Consider the following 25,812-nt stretch of genomic DNA (forward strand, 5'->3'; position numbering starts at 1 on the left):
GAGTCCAAGAAGGGGCAAATCATTAAGTTCAGGAGTCTGAGACCAGCCTGGCCAACATGGTGAGACCCCATCTCTACTAAAAATACAAAAATTAGCAAGGTGTTGTGGCACGTACCTGTAGTCCCAGCTACTCAGGGGGCTGAGGCTGGAGGATCACTTGAACCCAGGAGGTGGAGTTTGCAGTGAGCCGAGACCACGCCACTGCGCTGCAGCCTGGGTGATAGAGCAAGACTCTATCTCAACAAAAAATAAAATAACATAAAATTATACTTTACCAGTGCAGCAAAGTAGCTGAAATTTGAACTGTCTTGTTGGGGGACTGTGTTATTTAACTAAGCTGTGATCACTGCTATTTAAGCATATCAGAACTGTGAATATTCAAATTCAGGACTGCCTGTAATCCTTTCAGTCTTTTTTTTTTTTTTTTTTTTTTTTTGGACACAGAATCTCACTCTGCCACACAGGCTGGAGTGCAGTGGTGCTATCTTGGCTCACTGCAACCTCTGCGTTCAAGTGATTCTCCTGCCTCAGCCTCCCACGTAGCTGGGATTACAGGTATGCTCTACCATGCCCAGTTAATTTTTGTATTTTTAGTAAAGATGGGGTTTCACCATGTTGACCAAGCTGATCTGGCACTTCTGACCTCAGGTCATCCGCCCACCTCGGCCTCCCAAAGTGCTGAGATTACAAGCATGAACCACTGCACCCAGCCTCTTTACAGTCCTTTTAAAAGAGTTGGATTCTCTCTGCTACTGGGACATGACTGGTAAAGGGTGCAACTAACACTCCTAGGGAGTGGGAGAATAAAAAAGCTGTGCAAAGTTCAGTCAAGCTCTGCGACAGAGACTCAGAGCCAGCAATCAATGATCCTACCATGCAGGAATAGGCGGGTAAGAAATACCTGGGGGCATAGCACCCTTCCAGGTTCAAGCTCTTCAAGAAGAGGCCTCTTGAGAGGGCTGATTCCAAAGCAAAGTCTGAGTGAGACTGCCATGCTTAGGAACTAGGAATTTGTTGAAAAGGAACTAGAATTTAACCACGCCGCACAACTGAAAACAATCTTCCTCTACTGAAAGACTCATGGGAACAAGCTTTTGAGAACCGGATGGGTGAGTCATCATTTAGTCTTCAAGATTTTTTAATTCTCCTGCCCCCTAGTTACCAGTTCCCTCCAACATTCACGCTTTGGGGCTGCAGTGGCTCCATGGCACAAACCTCTAGTTGCTTCCCATTTGCCCTTTCCTTAAGAAGTTTAATTGCATTTGGATGTCAAGGTACCTACCTAAAAGATTACACTTTTCAGCCTTCCTCACAGCTACACACTGGAAAAAGTTCTGGCCTATGAGAGAGATATAATGAAAAGAGAAGGCTAATTAGAGGAAGCCGACTGGAACTTTGTTGCCCATTCTTCCTTTCTGAAGTGGGGATAATAATGGCTGGAGCTTCAGCAGCCGTCATGGACCTTGAGGTGACCTCAAAGATGGAAGCCCCATGCTAGGATGGTCGAGTGCGAAAATAGAAGGAACTCTGCTCTCCAATGACCATGAAGAGGCCAGACCAGCACTAGACTACCTGCCTCAAGTTTTCTGTCTTGTTTAAATCTCTGTTTTTATTATTTTATTATTTTTAATATGTTTTATTTTATTATTCTTCTTTTTAAAGATGAGGGTCTTGCTGTGTTGCTCTGGCTGATCTCAAACTCCTGGGCTCAAGCAATCATCCCACCTCAGTCTCCTGAGTTACTGGGATTACAGGAGCAGACCACTACACCCGGCTAAGTCCCTGTTACTCTGGATTTTCAACCAAATCTAATCCTACCTGATAAGCATGCCTACTTCCTACTACGATCAACTGATTACACTACATTATTTAACTCCAACCTCCACTTCTTGTTAAAATCCATTTAAAACAACCAATCTGATTGTCACCAAACCTAGTTAGTGCACACGGTACCATTGCTCAATGGCTAGAGTGGCCGGAATTTCTTTTTTTTATTTATTTTTTATTTTTTATTTTATTGCATTTTAGGTTTGGGGGTACATGTGAAGAACAAGCAAAGATTGTTGCATAGGTACACACGTGGCAGTGTGATTTGCTGCCTTCTTCCCCATCACCTATATCTGGCATTTCTCCCCATGCCATCTCTCCCCAACTCCCCACCCCCCCATCCCTCCCCTATTTCCTCCCAACAGACCCCAGTGTGTAGTGCTCCCCTCCTTGTGTCCATGTGTTCTCATTGTTCAACACCTGTAGAGTGGCAGGAATTTCTTGAGGAAGACCATGGGAAGAGACATTCTAGGGTTGATGAGTTTTTTTTTTCCCAAAAGTCTAACCTAGATGGCAGCTGGCTTCACCTAAGTCAGTAGTTAGCAACTGCTACGTCTTCGAATCCACCTGGGGAGCTTTCAACACTACCAGTGCCTGATTCTGCTCCATAGAGATTCTGATTTAACCGGTCTAGAGTGCAGCCTGGGCACTGGGTTTCTTATAAAGCACCTCAGGTGATTTTACCATCTGGCTTGGCCTGAGAACCACTGACCTAACTTTCAATTTGGCCAGATCCTTATTAGTTCAGAGCCAACTGCATTGCCAGACTATCTTCCCTAGAGAATTATCTTTCTTGTATAATAAAGAAATTAGGTCACAGCTGAGCTCACTATGTTTTTCTCCTGTCCAGGTAAACGTCATGCTTTTTATTATCTCTTATGTAGGGGAGTTTCATTTCCAAAGATTTTTCATCAGTATTATTGTTCCATGATCTGCGTAATTGTGTGCCAAGCAACAGGGCAGACCCTTTACACAGGTGTTGTCCACAACAGCGGTGTGAGGGAGGGAATAAGCCCACTTGGCAGATGGGAAAACAGCCTCAGAGAGAGTGATCCGAAGCCTGCATCACTGTGGTTCTCAGTGGATATCTGTTCTTCACCTCCCTGTGCACATCTCTCATCACAGAAAGCTGACCTGGCTTGTGGAAGCAGGGTACCTGGTAGCTTAACAGACGTGGATTCCAGGCCCTTCTCTGCTGCCTTCACTAATGGTCTTGGAGAGAATACTTCATCAGTGATTTGAAGTGATACAGTAACCACAGATAAGCCAGCCATGCTGACGTGAGAGGCTAAGAAACTTGTCTTCAGCTTTCGTGTCTGTGAACTTGGCTCTGGTGCGCCTCCCATTTCCAATCACGCAGATTAAGAAACCACAGTTCAGAGACTGACTTCCCCAAGGCCGCAAGACTAGAAGGTGGCAGAGCTGGAATCCAAATCTAGGGTTTCTTTCTCACCTAATATCACTGCCACTGACAGCCTGGTTAAAGAAAACCCTAGAGGTTAGAGGAAGCCCTAGTTTCCTAACTTGCCTTTGACCTAGCTGTTTGGCTCATCCGTCCTCATCCAAAAATCAGTTTCCTACCTTGTCCAATTCTTTTCTCAACAGTGCAAACCAGGAGAACTGCTCTCAAAAGCAGCTCCAACCCTTTGTCTTTGAGTTCTTTAAAATACCAAGTATCCTGTCAGGTGGTAAACGACAATTGAAGAGCAGGCTCCAGGAAGGGTGCTTGGTACATAGTAGGTACTCAATACTTACCAGCTGTTGATTTGGAAAAATGGTTTGCACAAAGCTACTTCCTACTAAAAATGTGAGACTCTTGGGTTTATTCTCTAATAAGGTGTATGACCATAACTGGTCATTTAGCCTCCCCGTGCCTCCGTTTCTTCTTCTAAAGATTGCATTGGGCCAAACATGGTGGCTCTTGCCTGTAATCCCAGCACTTTGGGAGGCCAAGGCAGGTGGATCACCTAAGGTCAGGAATTCGAGACCAGCCTGCCAACATGGTGAAACCCCATCTCTACCAAAAATACAAAAATTAGCCACATGTGGTGGCACGCGCCTGTAATCCCAGCTACTAGGGAGGCTGAGGCAAGAGAATCATTTGAATCCAGGAGGGAGAGGTTGCAATGAGCCAAGACCGTGTCACTGCACTCCAGCCTGGGTGACAGAGTAAGACTCCGTCTCAAAAAAAAATAAGATAAAATCAAAAAATAAAGATTGCATTGATGTTTCTCCCCTGGCTGTGTTCTCACATTGCATGAAACAACAGTGTCTTCTAGTGGAGAAAAAGGTTAGTTGTTTTGTGGGTTGTGCCATGATTTTCAGCTTGAAAGTTTCATAAACCATGCTCATAAACGAGTCACTCATGAAAAGCAGGTGAGGTGGAGCCTACCATTAGGCCTCAGAATAGCCCTAGAGAAATCTGAGTGGGAAATGTGTTTTTACAGGATGCTGCACCACCAGTCACAAACGCGCATCAGTGCACATCACTATCAACTCTCCTTTTCAAGTCTTTCACAATCACATCAAGAAAATCTGAAAACTTTCAAGATACAGGAAGGACTTGATTTATATAGCAGATGGCATGTGGGCTTTGGAACGTAAGAGACCTGTGCTGAAATTCCAGGCCTATCACTAAATGTTCTCACAAAAGTTATCTTTATACTGCGTTTTCCTCAATTATGAAATAAGTTTAGTAATGCCTCCCTCCTAGGTTTATGAATATTAAATGTTGCCCAGCTCATGGCGAGGGGTTTGGGGGTCAGCATAAACATTGTTAGTTTTGTTTTTATCAATATCTCCTTTTCATCTGTGCAAAGCCAAAATCAAAGGAAAAAGTGTCACCCAGGGGTCTAAGGCATTAGGGACACACCGCCACAGTGGCGTTTTCAGGTGAAGCAAAGACATGCATGCTTGTGTGTGGAAGAGAAGACTGCTTTCCATAGGCCAGCTCCAACCAAGGCCTGAACCAGCCTTTCTGTCCCACACAACTAGTGATGATGCAGCAAAGGTCATGATTTGTCGGAGTAGGAGAGACGTAGGGGAGTTATGGAACCAGAAAGAACGTTATGTACAATGGCTCAAGCAGGAGACTTCAGCCCCACAGTAATGGAATTGGAGGATAGGGAACAGCTCAGAGAGTTCCTTGGAAGGCGACAATCATAGAGTCCTGGTAATTACTTGGATCTCAAGTGTCTCAAGACAGACACTGAGTCACCTTTGATGACCCACAGGTTTGGGGCTTGGGTAACTGGGCAGGTGAGAACCTGACAGAGACAGTAAACCCAGGAAGAGGAGCTGACTTGAGTGGAAAGACCCTGAGTTCCCTTTTGGACATGTTGACATAGGTGCCTAAGGGCTTCTAAGTGGTGGTGTCTACCAGGCATCTGGATGCGTACACATTTGGGATTCAAGTGATAGCAATGGCCAATAGTCACTGCAGAAAATGAGATGGGCAGTGCAGGGGACGAGCCTTGCACAGACAGAGGAAACAACCACCATTTCCATTCTACACAATAGCTTTCTTACCTGGAGAGGATTCGACAAAACATTCCTGAGAACAGTGGGTGGAGTCTTGAACTCAGGGGTCTTAAAGATCATCTAATCGAAACCTCATTTTGAAGATGAAGAAACTAGGGGCCAAGATGCCCCACAGGCCTTCTCCGGGGTCCCAGGACCAGCCCTGCCAGGACCAGCCCCAGGTCCCCCATGCACTCCTTTCTCCACACGGAGGGTCTCCATCTGTACGTCCTCCTTCCAGTTCTCCCTGCCCTTGGCTGGGATGGACTAGGGTAAGGAAGGGTGAAAGAATGGCCAGAAGGGAAAGGAGGAGCAGGAACAGGCACAGCAGAGGTGGTGGGGCGAGGAGGAGAGAGCAAGGCTCAGCCAGGTCTGTGCACATGGCTCCCACACACTAGTGAAGACCAAGGAGGATCCTTCCCAGAAGCTGCCTCCTCCTGCTTGACCGTCCTCACAATGCCGAGGACAGCACTGTTCTCTGACAAAGAGCTTAGGCCAGTGCCCCTCCAACTTAGTTTGCTAGCATTCCCCTAATGCAGTTACCATTAGCACAACTGATCAAAGTATCACAGGTCTGTGACATATTTTTATAAACAATTAAACAGTCCTCTTAATCAGATGAATAAATTTTTTTTTTTTTTGAGACGGAGTTTCGCTCTTGTTACCCAGGCTGGAGTGCAATGGCGCGATCTCAGCTCACCGCAACCTCCGCCTCCTGGGTTCAGGCAATTCTCCTGCCTCAGCCTCCTGAGTAGCTGGGATTACAGGCACGTGCCACCATGCCCAGCTAATGTTTTGTATTTTTAGTAGAGACGGGGTTTCACCATGTTGACCAGGATGGTCTCGATCTCTTGACCTCGTGATCCACCCGCCTCGGCCTCCCAAAGTGCTAGGATTACAGGCTTGAGCCACCGTGCCCGGCCAGATGAATAAAATTCTTAAAAATTGGCTAACATATCCTAGAATACAGCAGGATTCAGCATCAATAAGCTTGCTCTTTTTCAGTTTCAGGGTCGTTAACGTTGAGAAACCTTGTTCGGATAAGTAAGTTGGCGAGACGGAAAGGAGTTTTCTTACAGCAGTGTCACTTTAGACTTGAGCTTCTAAGGTAAAGGTCAAAAGTGTTCTGTCTGGAGGGAGCGCATTAGGACAAATACCTAATGCATGCAGGGCTTAAAACCTAGATGACGAGTTGATAGGAGCAGCAAACCCCCGTGGCACATGTATACCCATGTAACAGACCTGCAGGTTCTGCACCTGTAACCCAGAACTTAAAGTAAAATAAATAAATCGTTTAAAAAAAAAAGTGTTCTGTCATTGGAAATTACTTTGTATGTCCTATCAGCTGAGAACTTGATTAAGCTCTTCTCAGAGGTTAAAGGCAAAGGATTGGAAACCATTAGGTTTGCAAAAGGATTTTTCACACGGCCTTTTGCTTAACACCTAAACCAATATTCCAGGTCGTCCTTTTGTTTGGCATCCCCAAGGATTTTTACACACCAGGCCACACCTCATGGTAAGAGCAGGAAGGATGGAAGAGTTGGCCACCAATCTTTTACATTCTTGCATTTTAGTAAGAAAGGCTACCTTTTTATGGATGTTAGTAGTTTATTGACTTACTATTTGTAAATGGTCTGTTTAGACAGGTAAAATTATGTAATGCAGTTGTTTGAAACAGGAGAATTTTTTTTCCCTTATTTCCTTATTTTTTCTTGTTTTACTGTATAATGTCCCTCAAGTTATGGCAGTGTACCTTGTGCCACTGAATTTCCAAAGTGTACCAATTTTTTTTTTACTGCGCATCAAATAAATAGAACAATAGTTATAAAAAAATAAAATAAATAAAAAATTAAAAATTAAAAAAAACAGGGAAAAGGGTGGTTGCAAAAAAGGAGATGGTAAAGGAAGCCTGTTCCCTAGGCCTGTGAAGAAAAAAAGCGTAATAGACACTGCTCATTGTTTGTGGAACTCCTGGAAAATTCTCCAAAGGGTATACCTCTGAGGCAGGGCAGGGACTAGTGAGATGAGTGACACATTCCCCTGGGGCACAGAATTTAAGGGGACACCAAAACTCAGCAGGAGAAATAATATTTGAACACAAAACTTTTTAAATCAAAATTAATGTTTAAAATACCCCATGGTGAACAAAATGTCAATTTTTAAAATAAAGACAAGCGTGGAGGACAGGTGTACCCAATTTGAAGTATGCAGGTCTCAGCAGCCCAGTTGTAAGCTCACGAAAGGTAGATGAAAGGTGGGTAATGATTCTCTGGCCCCTAGTGCCACCTACTGCTGGAAGTGGAAAATGCCGCCTCCCTCCTGGAGTGTCAGCAGCTACCGACCTGCCAGGTCCTACACTCACAGGCACAGGCATGGGTGCCTTCTTGTGGGCAGCCCCCAGTTCAAGAACTTTGAAAAATCCCTATTCACCTATGTCCCACTAGAAAGCTGAGTGGGAGATGAAAAGAATCTGAGGCTCAGAGTTACAAGGTGTAGATTTCAGTCTAAGCTTTGCCTCTCGTTTGCTGGACCGTCTAAAACTGGCATTCCCCCTTCTGAATCCGTTTCTGGACTTATGCCAATGGATCTCATCACCACCTCCAATAACTGTTGAATTTCAAGAGGTGCTTTCTGTGACAATGAGGAACAGACTGCCTGGCATGAAGTATGTGCGTAGTTCTCCGTAAGCTGCCTCCTCCAACCATGGAGACATGGATCAAATCAAACTATCATCCACTTAATATTACTGAAGGCAAGACACACTAGAAGACAACCAGAGAGAAACAGGTGTTGCAGCAGCCCAGACAGTGGAGTACTGGCCGTGGCTGAAGAATAAGGAAGACTCCCCCCAGGAAGTGTCACTAGAGCGAGACCCACGATGGCTGGGTGGGCCAGATCAGGCCAAGAGCTGGCCAGCAGCCTCTGGGGACCACTGGGCCACTTCTCTGATATTTTATTTCAGGGACGTTTCGGTCACATGAAGCAAGCACTGCAGTGGTGGCGGAAAGGCCAAGGCCTTTGGAAACAGCCCTGGGTTAAATCCCGGCTCTGCGGCATACTAGCCTCAGGACCAGTGGAAGTCACGGAACCTCCCTGGGCTTCGACTTACCTGGCTTATTTTAAATGGTGGTAATAGCACAACTTGTCCTGGGTGGAGCAGGTGAAATAAGACAACATATTTAAAGTGTCTGTGTGTGGACCCTGAGGAGCTTTCCGTGAAGAGTGGGAAGGAATGGGACGCCCGGGTCGGGCAGTGCTGGCCGTGGTATTTGGCTCCCGTGTGCCGAGGAAGAAGGGGAATGCCCATCTCCCCTGTGGGCAGGCCCTGGTCCCGACTCCCCGCCAGAGAGGGACGTTTTGATCTCCCCATTCTTTCCCTCCTTCCTCTCCTGGGTCCTCCGCTCATTCCCACCCTCCTGTGTCAGGAAGAGCGCGCGCTCAGCTCGCCCTCCTTCACCGCCTCCCCTCTCGCCTCCTTCATCTCGGAGGGGGCTTTCGGGCCGGCTCCTGGGCCTCCTCCCCGCCCCGTGGACCCAGCACAGACTGCAGCGTCTCTCCTCTCCGCTAAGCTGCACCCACTTTATTTGCGAAAAGAGCCTCCAAGCGCACGGAGTCACCACCCCGCCTCCCGGCCTCCCCGGGCCCCCCGGCCCTCAACCCGCGGGCTACACGATCGAGAACTGGCAGATGTAGGAAAGCTGGTCGCGGCAGCCCTTGTCCAACCACTTGCCGTTGGCGGCTCCGGACAGCGCCGCGCAGTTCTCCGTCTTGCCGCCGTCGGGCTGCGCGGTGATCTCGGTCTCCCAGTTCTTGTAGGTGATGCGGGCGCCGGTCATGTCCACCCAGGAGCCTTCGGACGCCATGTCGTTGAAGCCCAGCCACACCTCGGCCTCGTTGCCCATGCTCTGGCGCAGGTACTCGTACAGGGCGTCGTTCTCCGAGCCCGTCTGCGGGGTGCCCAGGGTGCCCCCACGCGAGATGCAGTCCTCACTGGCCTCATGGAAGGTCTTTGCCTGGGTGAAGGCCAGAAAGCATTTCATGTGCACCTTGGTCCCCTTCAGGCAGACTGGGAGCAGGGAGAAATGGCTGTCACCGAAGGTCCCCTGTTCCCCAGGCAAAGAGCCAACCGCCCAGGCCAGGCCCACCATCCTCCATCCCATTCCGTTATCAGTCCTGACAGCCCCTAGACCCAGGCAAAAGGGGTCCTGATGGGGCCCGCACTTTGAGGACCTGCCTGTGGGGGCCGCTGCGGTGCAGACCCAGATCCCCACTTGGGGTGTCTTGGTGCTCCTGACATGACCCGCTGGGAGCAAAGGCAACCCCTGTGCTACAGAAGCACCCAGCCCAAGCTCACACCCCTTCCCAGGCCTCCAGCTCAGTCAGCTCTGGCCTTTACCCACCCCATCTCCTGGGGTCACAGAAGCTGCCCTTGTGCCTGCACTGCAGCTCAGGTCTCCCTCTGCTCACTTCCTTTGCCCCCAACCTCAACACGTGTGGCTCCCAGGACTTCCCTAATAAATTAGCTGTCTCAGAGTCAGCTTCCCAGGGAGCCCAGCCACAGCCACCTGCTCTGGTTCTCCTTCCTCCGCACCCTTCCCTAAGATCAAGCAGCTTGCAGAGCCAGGGCACCTGCCTACCCAGAGACCACACCACACTCCAGGTACCCAGGACCCCAAACCTCTGCCCAAACAGCCCAAGCAAGCTTCCAGGTCCTGCCAAGTGCCTTATGCAGGGTCAGTTCTCCTGATGGCTGGTGGAGGCGGGGGCGGGCTGGGACGATAGAGCTGAGACTGCAGGAGCCCTCAGACAGATGAGAAGACAGGAAGGGCTGGGTGCAGGCTGTGGTCAGGGGCCGGAGATCAGGCAGGGGACTCTGAGGCACCCACGAATTCTCAGTTTGAGCCTGGCCCCAAAGTTGTGATGAAGGCACATGTTTGGTCAAGTTAGGAGGATAGAATGTGTTTTGTTTTGCAGTTTGCTTTTTCAGCTTGATTTCTAGCTGAAATATCTAGACATACTCTTATTTGTCTTGAGAGCGTATAAATGGTTCACTTTTTACTTAAGATTTCTGTGGAGCACAGGTGTATGTCTGCATTTGTCCTCTCGCTGCTGACCCAGCCACTTCTGGGGAGGTCTGCACTCCCCTCCACCCAATCCCACTCGCTCACAGTTACTTCCACTCCACTCAACAAATATCCATGGAACAGCATCCCCATGTCCCCATGGGCATCTGACACCACATCCAACTTTAAACATGGGGCCTGAAGCATTGCAGAGGTGTCCACCCGCAGGCTCTGCCCCAAGTCAGCTGCCCTACCTCGTGCTATCCTGCGGCTTAGCCAGGCGGCCTTCATTGCCTTTCCTTCCTGCTGTGGACACCGACACACATTGCTGGGGCTGAAGGACTCACTGCCCTGGCTGCCGGGAGTGCTGCAGAAAGACAGTCCTCAGCTCTCAGCCTCCTCCAGGGACTGCCTCAGCAGAAGACAGCTACCTCTTCCAAGGCTGTGCCCCTCCCGTGAGCAGCCTGCACCCAAGACTGAACCATAAGCCCTCTTGCCGCAACTCAGAACAGTGCTGAAGGGTCATCCCGTCATCAGGGCTCCCCGCAGTCAGCTGAGGCTTTCATGGCACCGCAGTGTAGCTCAACTTCTCCTTCTGCCCACTCCTGCTTCCTTCCATCCCTTCCCTAGCACAGGGGCTAGTCCTGAGAGTGTCCCCTGATAAGCATCCTGTGGGCTAAGTTCTATCTCAGAGTTGCTTCCCTGGACCCTTGCCTGAGCCTCCCTCCAACACATAGGTAATCCTCAGGCAATGTTACTAGCATTGCTGCTAACACTTTGTTGCTCTGGTCTGGCTATTCATGATCCTGTCGATTTATGTTAGTCCTGCACACCTCCGCTCCTGCCCTGCCATCTGCGTGGAATTGACCTTCTTGATATTCTCTGATTTCTACACATCTTTCAAGGGCTCAAGTGACTCCATGAATATATCGAGGTTCCCAGGGAGCAAGGTCCTGACTAGGTCACCTCTGCCTCCTTGTGCCTGGCAGAAATGTAGCATGGTACCTCTCATGTGTGTGCTGGTTGGAGGAGGGAAAGGTTGCCCCCTGATTCCTTCAACTCTTTGTTTAGGTCAACAGAGCTCTGGAATGCTTTATTGACAAGGTGATCTTTGGGTTGTGAGGACAGTCCCCAAGGGGTCCAGGAGGCCTGGAGCTTCCTAGAAATCAGCAGACATGGGGGAGGTGCTTTGGGCCTCCATATGTCATGAACTTTTTGCAGGGAGGTCCCCACATCATCACCTCATCCCAGGTGGCGGTTGATGCCTGGGTTACATTGACATTGCACAACACATAGCTTAGACATGAGAGAGACCTTAGAGTTTACCCTGTCTGTCTTACAGATGAGGAGACTGAGGCTCAGAGTGGCCGTGGTTCATTCTAAACATTCCCTCTGTGGCAGACACTGTTGCTCCCCAGTCCCTTGTCCCTTATCCACCTCCACTGTAGAGCCTGGAAAAGCTATATTCTTGCATTCCCAGATGCTCTTAAAGAGGCAGGTGGCTGTATGATAGAGTTCTAGTTAATGAGATGGAAGTGCAAGACGTTTACCTTCCCAATAAGCGAGACAGATGTGGTTGGGCTACTCTTCCTCCTCCTTGCCTTGAATGAACTCATGGTACCTGGAGTTGGGGCAGCCGTCTTGAGACTATGAGGGGAAACTTCTGAACAAACACTTATAACTACCTACCTGCAGACTTACTTTTTGTTTAAGCCACTGGTAGGTTTTCTATCACATGAAGTAAAAAACATCTCTGGCCAGACGGCATGACCTCACCATGCTCCTCGGCACTTTCTAGAGCAGTCTCCCTTCACCTGCCATGCTAAGCAAGCTGTCCAAAGTCATATGTTTGTCCTTCCTTCAACAGAGACTGACTGGGTGTTGCCATGTGGCAGGCACTACGCTGGGCAGGGTAGTGGGAGAGACAAGCACAATGAAGAGCAAACAGAGTCCCTGTGTTCTCAGGGCTGACTGCAGTCTAACGGAGGAGGCAGGCACAAATCAGCAAATGAGTGTATCATCGTAGACTGCAGTCAGTGTGATCACACAAAAGACTCTGTTCTGGGGGAGCTTATACCTGAGGAGCCTGCTGGAGAGGGAGGAGGGACTCCTGAGAAGGCAATGCTGGAGGCATTTATTACGTGGATCGTGGGGGAGCAATTCAGGCTGCCCAAACAGCACGTGCAAAGGCCCTGTGGTGGGAGTGCAGAAAGATGGCAGTGTGAACGCTGAAGGAAAGGATGTCAGTGGGAGAGTGTGTGTAACGCTGCTCGATGAGAAGGCTCTTGAGGGTTTCTGAGGAGGCAGGAGGGAAAAGGAGGGCCTTGCGGATGGATGGGCCTTGGTCATAAAAGCAACAGGTGAGAGTGGCTGTGGATGCACAGTAGTTTATAGATCTGCTGAGGAGTCAAGGTGATTCCCAGTTGATAATTTCAGGGGCAGCATAGCAGCACTAAGTGAGGCTCTTCTCCACTGGGCTGTCACAAGGTCCTTGCTTCTCGGTGGGAAGTGGGGGTGAGGATGCAGTAACAGGACCACTGCATGGGTTTGCTGTGAATGAGTTAACATGCATCGAGTACTCAAACAGTTCCAGCGTGTATTGGGCTCGCATGTCAGTAACAACCACTATCATGAGTCTGTGTTCTCCACGGAATGGGAGGTAAGGTCACATAAAGGTAGGTAAATTGGAGGTGTGTGGAAAATGCAGACGATATGACAGGAACGTGGGGAGTGAGAAGCAACAGGCTGTCAGGCAGGCTGGCCAGACGGCATGAGCTCACCATGCACCTCGGCTCTGTTCTTGGTGATTCTGTGCCTCCTCCCTCAGCTGGCTGGTGCCGAGCCAGAAGCACCTAGGCCCGGGCAGGCTGCCTCCCATCAGCTCTTGCTCTGCCACAAGTCAACCAACCAGCCAGGTGAGTGTGAGCCAGGTTCAGCACCTGTCTATGCCTCAGTTGCTGCATCTTTAAAACGGGGCTGCCAAATCCCACCTCGACATAGTTACTGTTAAGAGATATGGTCAGCAGCACACACAGGAGTGTGGAGCTCCCTGGGGCTGCAGAGGCCAGCTGAGTTAGGCTCCTGGGAGCTTTGTTAGTTAGGGTGGGCCGCTACCTCTGCCCCACCCAGCACTCCGGGGTCACTTCTAGCGGGAAGTCATGGATTCTTGTTGGAGAACTTTTTGTCCTCTTGGAACATCCCCACTTCCACACCACCCAGCTGTGGCCAGAGATTTGGCTGTGCACATCTGGGTGGGTTTTGCAGACACATGTCAGGGGATTTCCCCGAGAGGAAGACGTGGGGCTCCCTGAACCTGGGGCCCTCACCCCTAGGCCTGACTAATGGAGCCAGGACCCTGATGCTGGCCAGAGGCGAGAAGCGTGTAGCTGGCTGCTGGCCTGGGCCCTTCTCTCAGGCACTCCTGCCCAGAGAGGCCACTGCCTGCACTCACCCGTCTGCAGGGCCTGCTGCTCCTTTAGCAGGGCCACCTCCTGGGCCAGGCTGTCCAGACGGCTCTTGATCTCCTCAAGCATCTTCGGGATCACAGCATCTAGGATGAAGCAGGAGGAAATATGTGAGGGTGGGGCAGGGACTGGGAAGGAAAGATGCCACCTCAGCTGCAGAGGGACAAGAGGAAAAGACTCCCCTCAACCTTGGTATCTTGGGAAACTTTCTCTCTATCCCTGCTGGTGGTCGTCTAATTGACCACTTTTAACTTCTGCCAGGAAGGCCCATCCTTCACTCGCTCCTGTGCTGCATTTGTTTGGGACTGTTGCTGGGGGTCAGATGGAGCTGGGATTAGCAGGGGCTGGGAGGAGAGTGCAGGCATAGGCTTCAGTGACCCCCCACCACCCAGCTACCTTCTCAGCTCCAGGGAAGAACACAGCACAGGAAGCAGAGCAGCAGCCCTCGGGAGCCTCCAGGTTGACGTCCCCAGGCTGGAGGAATGCCAAGCAGACCATCAGGCAGGCACTCCAACCTGGGGCATGTATGTGTGGGCTCAGAAGTCCCACAGATATGGGTGGCCCGGGCGAGCTGCTCAGCCTCTCTGGATTTGGTTTCCTCATGTGTGAAGTGGATGATGACAGCCCCACCTCCGAGGACCCTGGAGAAGACTCAGAGAAATGAAGCTCAGAGCTGCCTACCTCAGTGCCTGGCTGGGCGTGTGCCCATCATAGCTACTAGTAAGGTGAGGGCAGAAGGAACCCAGGTTTTCCACTCTTATGAAGAAGGTCAGGCTCCAGGTAACCCGTTCTACATGTTATCCCATGTGATGCTTATAATCAACCCTGTGACATGGGTAACATGTCATTCTACACCACCACCATTTCACTACGAGGAAACCCAGGCCGCCCTGAAGCAACTGCCAAGGATGGCAGAGCCAGCAGCTGGCAAGGCTGGCCTGGAGCCCAGGCACACATGGCTCTGAAGCCATGCTCTTCCCCACCTTCCCATGGCACAGATTCCTAACAGGAGCTGTCCTGCTGGGAGGTCGTGCAGGAGTCAGCAGGGGCAGGCAGGGAAGCATATTTCTATGTGTAAGCTGAGGATTCGGGGAAGCATATTTCTATGTGTGTAAGCTGAGGGTGCGGGAAAGCATATTTCTATGTGTGTGTAAGCTGAGTGTGCGGAGAAGCATATTTCTATGTGTGTAAGCTGAGGGTACAGGGAAGCATATTTCTATGTGTGTGTAAGCTGAGGATTCGGGGAAGCATATTTCTATGCGTGTGTAAGCCGAGGATTCGGGGAAGCATATTTCTATGCGTGTGTAAGCCGAGGATTCGGGGAAGCATATTTCTATGCGTGTGTAAGCCGAGGGTGCGGGGAAGCATATTTCTATGCGTGTGTAAGCCGAGGGTGCGGGGAAGCATATTTCTATGCGTGTGTAAGCCGAGGGTGCGGGGAAGCATATTTCTATGCGTGTGTAAGCTGAGGGTGCGGGGAAGCATATTTCTATGTGTGTAAGCTGAGGGTGCGGGGAAGCATATTTCTATGTGTGTGTAAGTTGAGAGCTCCTAGGGTGGACACCGGTCTTTCTGAAACCCCAGGGTTTCAGGAAAGGCTGCACTCAGCTTGGGGGAGTGGGTGGGGAGACATTTTAAAGGTCCATTTGGCTGTGTCTGCATACATTCTACACTCATGAAGAGTGAGATCAGAGCCTTCATCCACTTATAAGATGCCTTTGCAGAAGAATCACAGCAAGACACATGCTTGTGTATACTGAAATTAGTAATGTAACTTATGGAACAGGAGGAAAAACACCCTGATGAGCAAGGCAGAAAAGAGAGAGTTTGGGGCTGGCAAAGTAGCCTGAGGTCATGTGTGCCTCATGCAGGGGCTGCCTCGGCCACTTACAGCAGTACTGTACCTGGTCGCGTGATGCACCAGCACAGGGTGCCATGTGAGGTTGTGCAAGTGGGCACTGCACGAAGGCATTCCACTGAGGGACACACGAAGGCCTATTTATCTCCTAAGCCTTGCCCTGACTAGGCTGGATCAAACCAGAAAAAGGGATGCCTTTCTATAATTTATCAGTTTAGAGGGGGTACCTTCTGTAATTTGTACCAAGGCACCCATACGTGCAGTTTCCTCCAGTGACTGGCCAAAGAACAGGAAGCTAATCACATTAGGCCCCACCTGAGGAAGGTGTGGGAGTAGGAGGTGTCTCTACAGCTCCAGGCAAAGAGTCAGGAGGCCTTTGTGCTGGCCTGCTCTCTGAGCCTCAGGTTCCCTATGCATGGTATTGGAATGGATGGCCTCCAGGTTCCCCCAGTTCCCTGTTTTAAAGGCCTGTGACTCGTACCAGGCCATCCTTCCCTCCTGAGCTTTCCTGCCAGGTGTAACCATGTGGCCCTAGAAACAGATGAGCTCCCAGAAGTACTCTAGGCTCCCCGCTTCTCACCCACCCTGAGGGCCCGGACAAGGACTCAGTACATGCTGGCATTCCCTTCCTGCCACTTTCTCTCCCCCTCCTGGCCTAGGCACCAGCTGGTCTCCTCTGGCATGACCGTCCCTTCTCTGAACTTTCTCCCCTACTTTTGAGCACCAGCCCTGTAACTAGTTTCTCCTGGGATTCTCAATCCTGGCTGCTCCTAGGAATCCTGAAGACCTGTGGAAAAGGCAGATGCTAAATTCGCCAAGTCTCCGAAACCAGCATTTCCAGGAGTGGGACAAGGCACCTGAATTCTTAATTTTTATTTTATTTATTTATTTGAGATGGACTCTATTTATTTATTTATTTATTTATTTATTTATTTATTTATTTAGAGATGGAGTCTCGCTCTTGTTGCCCAAGCTGCAATGGCGCGATTTTGGCTCATCGCAACCTCTGCCACCTGGGGTTCAAGCGATTCTCCTGCTTCAGACTCCCAAGTAGCTGGGATTACAGGCATGCGCCACCACACCCAGCTAATATTGTATATTTAGTAGAGATGAAGTTTCTCCATGTTGGTCAGGCTGTTCTCGAACTCCTGACCTCAGGTGATCCGCCCTTCTTGGCCTCCCAAAGTGCTAGGATTACAAGCATGAGCCACCATGCCCGGCCGAGATGGGGATCTTACTCTGGGGCCCAGGCTAGAGTGCAGTGGCGCAATTTTGATTCACTGCAACCTCTGCCTTCTGGGTTCAAGTGATTATCCTGCCTTAGCCTCCTGAGTAGCTGGGATTACAGGGATGTGCCACCACACCGAGATAATTTTGGTATTTTTAGTAGAGATGGGGTTTCACTATGTTGGACAGGCTGGTCTTGAACTCCTGGCCTCAGATGATCCACCCACCTTGGCCTCCCAAAGTACTGGGATTACTGGCATGAGCCACTGCACCCAGCTATTGATTTATTTTTGTGATGGAGTCTCACTCACTCTGTCACCAAGGCTGGAGTGCAGTAGTGCAATCTCAGCTCATTGCAACCTCTGCCTCCTAGGTTCAAGCAATTCTCCTGCCTCAACTTCCCAAGTAGCTGGGACCACAGGTGCGCGCTAACACACTCAGCTAATTTTTGTATTTTTAGGAGAGATGGGGTTTCACCACGTTGGCCAGACAGGTCTTGAACTCCTGGCCTCAAGTGATCCTCCCGCCTTGGCCTCCCAAAGTGCTCAAATTACAGGCATGAGCCACCATGCCTGGCCAAGGCACTTGGATTCTAATGTGTCTCCCAGATGATGTTGACGCCCAAGTAAGAATCACCATGGTTCATGTCTTAAGAGTAGGAACCGTGTTTTTCTGCTGTGTCCCGGGCATATACACTGAACCTTACATGGAGAAAGAGCTTCATAAGCACCTGCCATGTAGGTAGGTGGGAAGAAGGAACACCCAGCGGAGTCAGGAGACTGGTGTGGGTTTCAGCAAGAGGCAGGGCCTGGGTGGTTGTTCTGTTAGCCTCTGGCCCTGGACCTCCAGGAGCCCCTTCTATCGAGACTACGTAGGGCCAGGGTACAAGTGGGACACCTGGAGAGAACCCAGGCATCACACGCTGTGACCCTCTGTTTTTCTTTTACATGAGTGAATACAGGATTTCCATGATTATATTAATACTGAATCTCTGGTCAACTTGAGAAGCTGGCAATGATTTTCCACATTCAGAAGTTCTGTAACTTGCTTTGGAGCGGCATCTTTTACAAAGGCTGTCCCTTGGTGGCAATTTCGGCTGATGCTCGTAGACATAACTGTGCATGGTATCGTCTTCTCTTTTTAAATGAACATTTCGTAGAAGGGAATATATGCGTATAATTTTTTAAAAACCAAACAGTTCAAAAAGCTGGTTTCCTTCCCAGTTGAGACTGGCCCAAACCCCCGTTTTTCTCCCCAGAGGTAATCACTGTTACTCACTCTTGTGGATCCTTCCAGAAAGAACTCACACATATACAAGTGAAAACATATTCTTATATAAATCCCTTTTTCAAAGCAAATGTCAGTGTCATATCCATTCTCTTTTGAACCTTTCGTTGTTCACTTTGTAAACTGAATTTTGAAGACGGTTTTTTATCAGCAGCCAGATTTGCCCCATTCTTTGTCACAGTGTTGTGGGGCCCCATGGCCCTGACGTCCCTTTAGGTACCGCACCAGCTCCTGGCCAGTGGGCAACCACCCATTCATGAAGAGCCCCAGGAGGGCCTGAGGGAGACCCCCCACAGCCCCTTCTTTCCTTCTCTGTGCCTTGATCCTAGCTGCTTGTTTCTCGGCCTCAATCCCCACCCTCATCCCCTTGGACTCTCTTCTACCTTCCGATCCCCATGGGGGTGGCAGCCCGGTCCATTGCCATGGCATTCCACTGATGTTGTCTCAACACAGCCTGGTGTGACCTCAATGCAGGCGGGGCTGCAAGGGCAGGTCTTACTGTAGCCATGGCAACCAAGGGACACCCCAAAACCCAGAGGCTACAGAGGAGAGCAAAGCTGCTTCTGGTCGACTAGTTTGACTTACATTTTTATTTCCTAAAGTCTGTGATATGCTACGAAATCAGAATTCATTTCTCCCTTTTCTTTTCCTTGTTCATCAAGGATCAAGCGAGGAGCCTTTATGTATTTTGTGTCATAAAATATTCCTGAGAAGTCTTTGAGCAAATACCACTGTCTCCATTTTACAGTTGAGAAAACTGAGGTTGGGAGACTACAAAGCCCAGCCTGTGCAGCTCTCCCTGGTGAGGACTGAGTACCTCCAGACTCCCAGGCCAAAGGCTTGCTTTCTTTAAAATACTGGGGAAGTGGGGAGGAGAGCAAAGATCAGTTTGGATGATCTGGAAGGTTCTTTCCAACTCTGAGAGTCAGGGATTCTTAGGCTTCTGACAACCACCCCTGCTATGAGTGAACTCCCTCAGGCCCCAAAACCCACTTTACTCAAGTTCCCTAGATGACTCACAAAGGAGGAAAATGAAGGAAAGGAGCATGAGGACAGGTAAGGAGAGGGGGACCTGCCCCCTGGAAGATGGCATAGGTCCCTGTCCCCCTCCTTACCTTTCTTGGCATTTGCAGCCTTCTTCTCCTTCTGGGTTTGTGGCTCGGCGGTGACCTGGGTCAGGAGGGAGAAGAGGCAGAGTAGCAGGTAGACCCCCCAGAGCTCCATGCTGCTGCGTGGGCTGCAGTGGGTCTGGGACCGAACGCAGTGACAGGCACAGCCCAGGCTGCTCGTCTTAAGGCAGCAGCCAGAGGACCTCTGTCCAGGAAACCCTCCCCAACTTGGCTGCAGGCGTGCCAAAAAAGTAAAACAAACACAAAAGCCTGCAGAAGGACGAAGGCCTGAGAGCCACAGAGCCTTGCTGCCCAGGGAACACCCACCCAGCATCCTGGCCCTGCCTTCTAGAAAGGAACCCTTATTTTTAGGATTCTGAGAAACACATGGTGGTTGTCATGCTCACATCTGTGGAGCAGCTACCCTGGGTAGGGGCTGAGGCTGGCTGTTCACTGATATTAATTCACAGAAGCCTCACACTCAAACCATGAGGGACACACTGTCCTTTCCCCATTTTACCATTGAGGAAATGAGGCTCAGTGAGGTTAGGTTGTCAAGGGGCAGCAACGCCCCCTTATCGAGTGATCTGGGGCTGGCTGTTTGACTGGTTTAGAATATTTGTTGTGATTATTTTGTGGCTGTGTCTCCATGTACTCGATGCATTTTTTGGTTAAAAAAATACAAGGGAGTCCTTTCCTTCTTGTCTTCCGTTTCTCCTCTGTCCTGTCCTAAAGCCACCAAGTAAGGCCAAACAAAGGTGGGGGAGGGAGAAGCCATGGTGCCCCAGAGGTATCAGAGAGGATGTGGGGAGAATGTGCCCTCAATGCGTGGACGGGTGTGGGCGGTGGGAGCCCAGCAGGGTGGAGAGAGCATCCTGGAAAGCGAAGGCCCTGCCTGGAGTGCCGGAGTCCAAGCCAGGCGAGGAGGGGATCCATGTGGGCTGGTGTCAGGAGATTGGTTACACACAGGGATACTCATCAAATAAATCTACCCAAGACAGTGGGAGTCAAGTTTCCTATTGTCAGAGAAGGGAGTTAACTTATATGGAGCGAAAACTAGAATGAATCCTGAGGTGTAGGATTAAAATAGGAATTTTTAAATTGGTGTAGGATTAAAATTGGAATAATCGGTGTGCACTTGTGGCCTTGAATACGTAAAGATAAACCCATAAATATAGATGGAAATGTGTGTGCGTCTAGTCACCACTGTCACTGGGGGGCCTGGAGCACTCCTAGCACCTGAATACTGGCTTCTGAATATGACTTTCCACTAAAGGAACCAGAGCGCCTTGGAGAAACGGCTGCTTCTAGCACTGGGCAGTAGGCGTGGGGTGCAGAAAATGAGCCCGAAACTTGTTTTGCCAGAAAACAAGGAAATGCTTAAAGAATCATGGGAACATGTCAGTAGGACACAGAGCCAGCTTGAAGGAACCTTTAGTGGTCAGAATCAGGGACAATTTGGACACCAACATAGTAACAGTAACAGATGGGAAACCACCAGTGCACACAGATACAAGTAAGGGAATGCATTGAAAGTCTGATGTTCTTCAGGGCGATGTTTACATAGTCTCAAAGTATCTGCCCACAAAATACTTATCCATTCTGAAGAGAAAAAGAGCAACTTCATGGTGCTGACAGATACCACCTCATCCAGTGACCAAGGTAAATATCAATAACAGGACCAATAAAAAGTTTGCAGCACCTGAGGGGCTGCAGTGAGAATGTGGCATCACCCCATGGGACTCCTGCCAGAGAGACATCAGACAATCCCAAATGGAGAGGCATTTTGCAAAACTCCTGGCTGAGGAACTGTTTCAGACTGAAGGAGACTGAAGACACAGAGCAACTAAATGCAGTATGTGATTCTGGACTGGACCCTCCATTCTCAAGGATGCAATTGGGACAAATAGAGAAACCCAGTGGGGTCTGAGGAGCACACAGCAGTGATGTGTCGTCACATGCTGCGTTATGATATTTCAGTCAAAAACAGACCATATATATGATATGGTTCCATAAGATTATAATGGGGCAGAAAAATTCCTATCACTTAGTGATGTTATAAGGGTTTGTAAAGTCAGAGTGAAACTCATTACTCCCATGTTTGTGGTGATGCTGGTGTAAACAAACTTACTACACTGCAAGTCATATCAAAGTAGAGCACATATAGTTACACAAAGCACATACTTTGTTAGTCTGTTTTCACACTGCTCTAAAGAATGGCCGGAGACTGGGTAATTTAGAAAGGAAAGAGGTTTAATTGACTCACAGTTCTGCATGGCTGGGGAGGCCTCAGGAAACTTACAATTGTGGCAGAAGGTGAAGGGGAAGCAAGCACCTTCTTCACAAAGAGGCAGGAAGTAGAATGAAAGCAGGATGAACTGCCAAACACTTATAAAACCATAAGATTTCGTGAGAACTCACAAGAACAGCATGGGAAAAACTGCCCCTATGGTTCAATTACCTCCACCTGGTCTCTCCCTTCACACATGGGAATTATGAGCATTACAATTCAAGATAAGATTTTGGATGAGAACAGTCCAGCCATATCATTCTGCCCCACATAATTGTGCTTTGAAATGTAAGGACATGAGATTTGGGAGGGGTCAGGGGCAGAATGATATGGCTGGGCTGCATCCACACCCAAAATCTCACCTTGAATTGTAATTCTCATAATCCCCATGTGTCAAGGGAGAGACCAGGTGGAGGTAACTGAACCATGAGGGCAGTTTTTCCCGTGCTGTTCTCATGATAGTGAGTCTCATGAGATCTGATGGCTTTATAAGCATCCGGCATTTCCTCTGCTTGTATTCACTCTGTCCTGCTGCCCTGTGAAGAAGGTGCCTGTTTCTCCCTTGCCTTCCACCATGATTGTAAGTTTCCTGAGGCCTCCCAAGCCATGCAGAAGTGTGAGTCAATTAAACCTCTTTCCTTTCTAAATTACCCATTCTTGAGCAGTTCTTTATAACAGTGTGAGAACAAACTAATACAATGATAATAAATGACCATGTTACTCGTTTATGTATTTACTGTACTATACTTTTTATCATTAGAGTGTACTACTTCTACTTTTAAAAAAAAAAAAAAAAGTTAACTGTGAAACAGCCTCAGGTGGGTCCATCAGATTTTCCAGAAGGCAGCACTGTTATCATAGGAGATGATAGCTCCATGCATGTGACTGCCCCTGAAGACCTCCCACTGAGACAAGAGGTGGAGGTGGAAGACAGTGACCCTGATAATCCTGACCCTGTGTAGGCATGGGTTAACGTGTGTTTGTGTCTTCATTTTTAACAAAAAGTTTAAAAAGAAAACTAACTAGAAAAAGCCTATAGAAAAAGAATATAAATATTTTTGTACAACTACATAATGTGTTTGTGTTTTAAGCCAAATATTTTTTTTTCAAGTTAAAAATATATTCCTTTGGTTAAAAATCATCCCCTTTATAATATTCATTTGTAATCTAAATTCACAGCATGTCCCCCCAACCCAAAGTAACCTTCTAAATGTCATTACACTTGTAGTATTACAATGTTTTTTCAGTCCAGTATTTACGGAGGTCACTCAGCTGCAGCAACAAAACATTTCAACTCTAGGAAGAGTGTAGCCTTGTAGCATTAGCTCCTTTGACAATTTTCTTATAAGACCTTTACTTGAGAAACCTCCGACACATGTAGTTTTCTTCAGATACAGTATATCCAAACTTTTTATAGAAACCAACATTTTGTGGTAGACATTCAAGGGTAATCTTGTAACAGTTCAGTTTCTTGCTGAGCAAAGTAAGGGTTGATAATAACAATTTGCCAAGCTGCTTTCCTCTGCATTCATCACTAACGACATCTTCTACTCTTCCTCTCTTAGCACAGGAATGGATGAATTTATGTTCTATTATCAGAGTTGCTGTAGCAACAATCAGTCCTAGAGTCACATCTTCTACAACTGTAACATAATAATCCCCAGATTTCTTCATATGCTCAAAAGATTTCATAAATTGTTCAGGGCTGACAACTCCAGTCTCTGTTAGCTGACCCAATACCTTAAAGAAACCTGGAATTTTGAAAATCCTTTTTTTTTGAGATGGAGGCTCGCTCTGTCATCCTGGCTGGAGTCCCAGTGGGGCAATCTTGGCTCACCGCAACATCCGCCTCCCGGGTTCAAGTGATTATCCTGCCTTGGCCTCCTGAGTAGCTGGGACTACAGCCTCATGCCACCACACCCCTCTAATTTTGGTATTTTCAGTAGACACACGGTTTCACCATGTTGGTCAGGCTGGTTTCAAACTACTGACCTCGTGATCTGCCTGCCTCGACTTCCCAGAGTGCTGGGTTTACAGGCATGAGCCACTGTGTCCGGCTGAAAATCTTAACTTTGCTACACTCAATAATTAATTAGGCCAAAATTAGGTCCTTCAGGCTGTCTAGCAAAGAGAAAACTGAAAAATACAAAGCTGACTTTTAATTACCAAAGTTTAAGGAAGTTCACTTGGAGAATTTGGAGGTTAAAAAAAAGAAGTAAGTGTAGAAAAACCCTTTAATGTATCCAAGGAAAATTATTTACACCTTAATTTCCCAACCAGCTTCTTAAGATTCCTCCTTATGTGTTATTATGCATAATAATTTCATTTTTGTTAATGGGAAATCTTGGCTTATTTAGGAAGGAGTGATGTTGCATTTGACTCATTTTAAATGTTTCATAGTAATATTTGGTCTTAGCCATGAAACATACTCATTGGTATTGAGTGTCCGTCACTTTAAAAATTAAGAATTACACCAAAAAAGTACAAAAGTCAAATATTTCAAAAAATTAGCCACATCATAATGTTCATAGAGAAAATGGAAGGGCTAACTCTAGTTTTACATGAGATTGGTAACTGAGTACATTACCTCTATTTAAATCAGCAGTACAAAGAGGCCTCAAAACCAAGCCTTCTCCAGGATGTGTTGGGGAAATGGCTGGAGAAAATGTAGCTGTATTCTGACTCCAGTCCACTTCTTTGAGTAGACTTGGGTCAAACATTGGAGTTTCATCAGGTTTCATCTTTCTAGTAAGTTCCGTAGAGGCCCCGCAGTCGGCGCTCCAACCAGGCGCGTCGGACTCTCCCCCACCAGGGTGCACAGCACCAGATGCGGATCCGGCTTCAGCGCCAGCCCCACCTCGGCCCAGACGTGGCAGTGCCAACGCCTCCACCCCCGCCTCTGCCCTCTCACGCAGGCACCACCCGCCCAGGCCCGGCGAGCGAGGTAAGCCAAATATTATAAAAGAGTCAAAAAGTTAAAATGAGTTCAAAAGTTTACAAAGTAAAAAAAGTTATGGTAAGCTCAGGTTTATTATTTAAAAGAAAAATATTTTTTAAAAAATGTAGTGCAGCTTATGTGTAGTGTTTATAGAGTCTGCAGTAGTATACGGTAATGTCCTAGGCCCCCACGTTCACTCACCACTCACTCACTGATTCACCCAGAGCAATGTCCAGTCCTGCAAGCTCCATTCATGGTACCAAAATGGTACACTGCCCTACACCAGTGTACCAGTTTTTATCTTTTATACTAGGGGTCCCCAACCTCTGGGCCATAGACTAGTACTGGTCCACAGTACTGGTCCATGACCTGTTAGCAACTGGGCCCAAAAGCAGGAGGTGAGTGGCAGTGAGCAAGCATTATCACCTGAACTCCGCCTGTTGTCAGGTCAGCAACAGCATTAGGTTCTCACGCGAGCAGGAGCCCTACTGTAAACTGCGCATGTGAGAATCTAGGTTGCACACTCCTTATGAAAATCTAATGCCCGATGATCTGAAGTGGAACAGTTTCATCCTGACACCATCACCCAAGCCCCACATCCATGGGAAAATTGTGTTTCATGAACCCAGTTTCTGGTGCCAAGAAGATTGGGACTGCTGTTTTATACCATATTTTTACTCCACTGTTTCAATGGAATAAAATCGTGTGAGATACACAAATACTTACCATTGTTACAACTCCCTACAGTATTCAGTGCAGTCACATGCTGTACAGGTTTGTAGCCTAGGAGCAACATGCCATTACCCTAGAACCTAGGTGTGTGGTAGGCTGTGCCATCTAGGTTTGTCTAAGTGCACTCTGCCATAGTAGCACAACAATGAAGTCCCCTGATGTTGCATTTCTCAGAACGTATTCCCATTGTTAAGCAACGCATGACTGTATCCCTGTTATAGTCCCTACTTGATGGTGTGCTGTAATTATGTAGGAGAGTGTCCTTGTCTGTAGGAAACACACACTGAAGTGTTAGCGATATGACACCATGTTGACAACTTACAAAGTTCAGGGGAAAATGTTCCTTGTACTGTAGTTGCAAACTTTCTGTGAGTTTGAGACTTCCAAAAGAAAATAACAATACTATGTACTTCAGGCTTTTCCCTGTCTTTCAGGGACCCGCCTTGCCCTATCTGAATTAGGGAGTGATCTGTTATGTAGGCCAGGAAAGCAGGAGGC

At 48.3% G+C, this 25,812-nt stretch overlaps 2 protein-coding genes across 2 annotated transcripts; both read right to left on the bottom strand.

Annotated features, from left to right (window-relative positions):
* Positions 1-8,911: 8,911 nt before the first annotated feature.
* On the bottom strand, positions 8,912-19,552 carry CLEC3B (C-type lectin domain family 3 member B). Its single transcript, XM_003926243.4, has 3 exons — positions 19,361-19,552; positions 13,861-13,959; positions 8,912-9,412 (listed from the first exon to the last, which is right to left on the bottom strand). Exons 1-3 carry the CDS (start codon positions 19,467-19,469, stop codon positions 9,012-9,014), a joined length of 609 nt encoding a protein of 202 aa, XP_003926292.1. The 5' UTR covers positions 19,470-19,552; the 3' UTR covers positions 8,912-9,011.
* A 134-nt stretch (positions 19,553-19,686) lies between these two features.
* On the bottom strand, positions 19,687-24,480 carry LOC101049567 (glucosamine 6-phosphate N-acetyltransferase-like). Its single transcript, XM_003926244.4, has 2 exons — positions 24,232-24,480; positions 19,687-23,395 (listed from the first exon to the last, which is right to left on the bottom strand). Exons 1-2 carry the CDS (start codon positions 24,383-24,385, stop codon positions 22,998-23,000), a joined length of 552 nt encoding a protein of 183 aa, XP_003926293.1. The 5' UTR covers positions 24,386-24,480; the 3' UTR covers positions 19,687-22,997.
* Positions 24,481-25,812: the final 1,332 nt, after the last annotated feature.

This window comes from Saimiri boliviensis, chromosome 8, assembly GCF_048565385.1.
Source record: "Saimiri boliviensis isolate mSaiBol1 chromosome 8, mSaiBol1.pri, whole genome shotgun sequence".
NCBI classification, from domain to species: Eukaryota; Metazoa; Chordata; class Mammalia; order Primates; family Cebidae; genus Saimiri; species Saimiri boliviensis.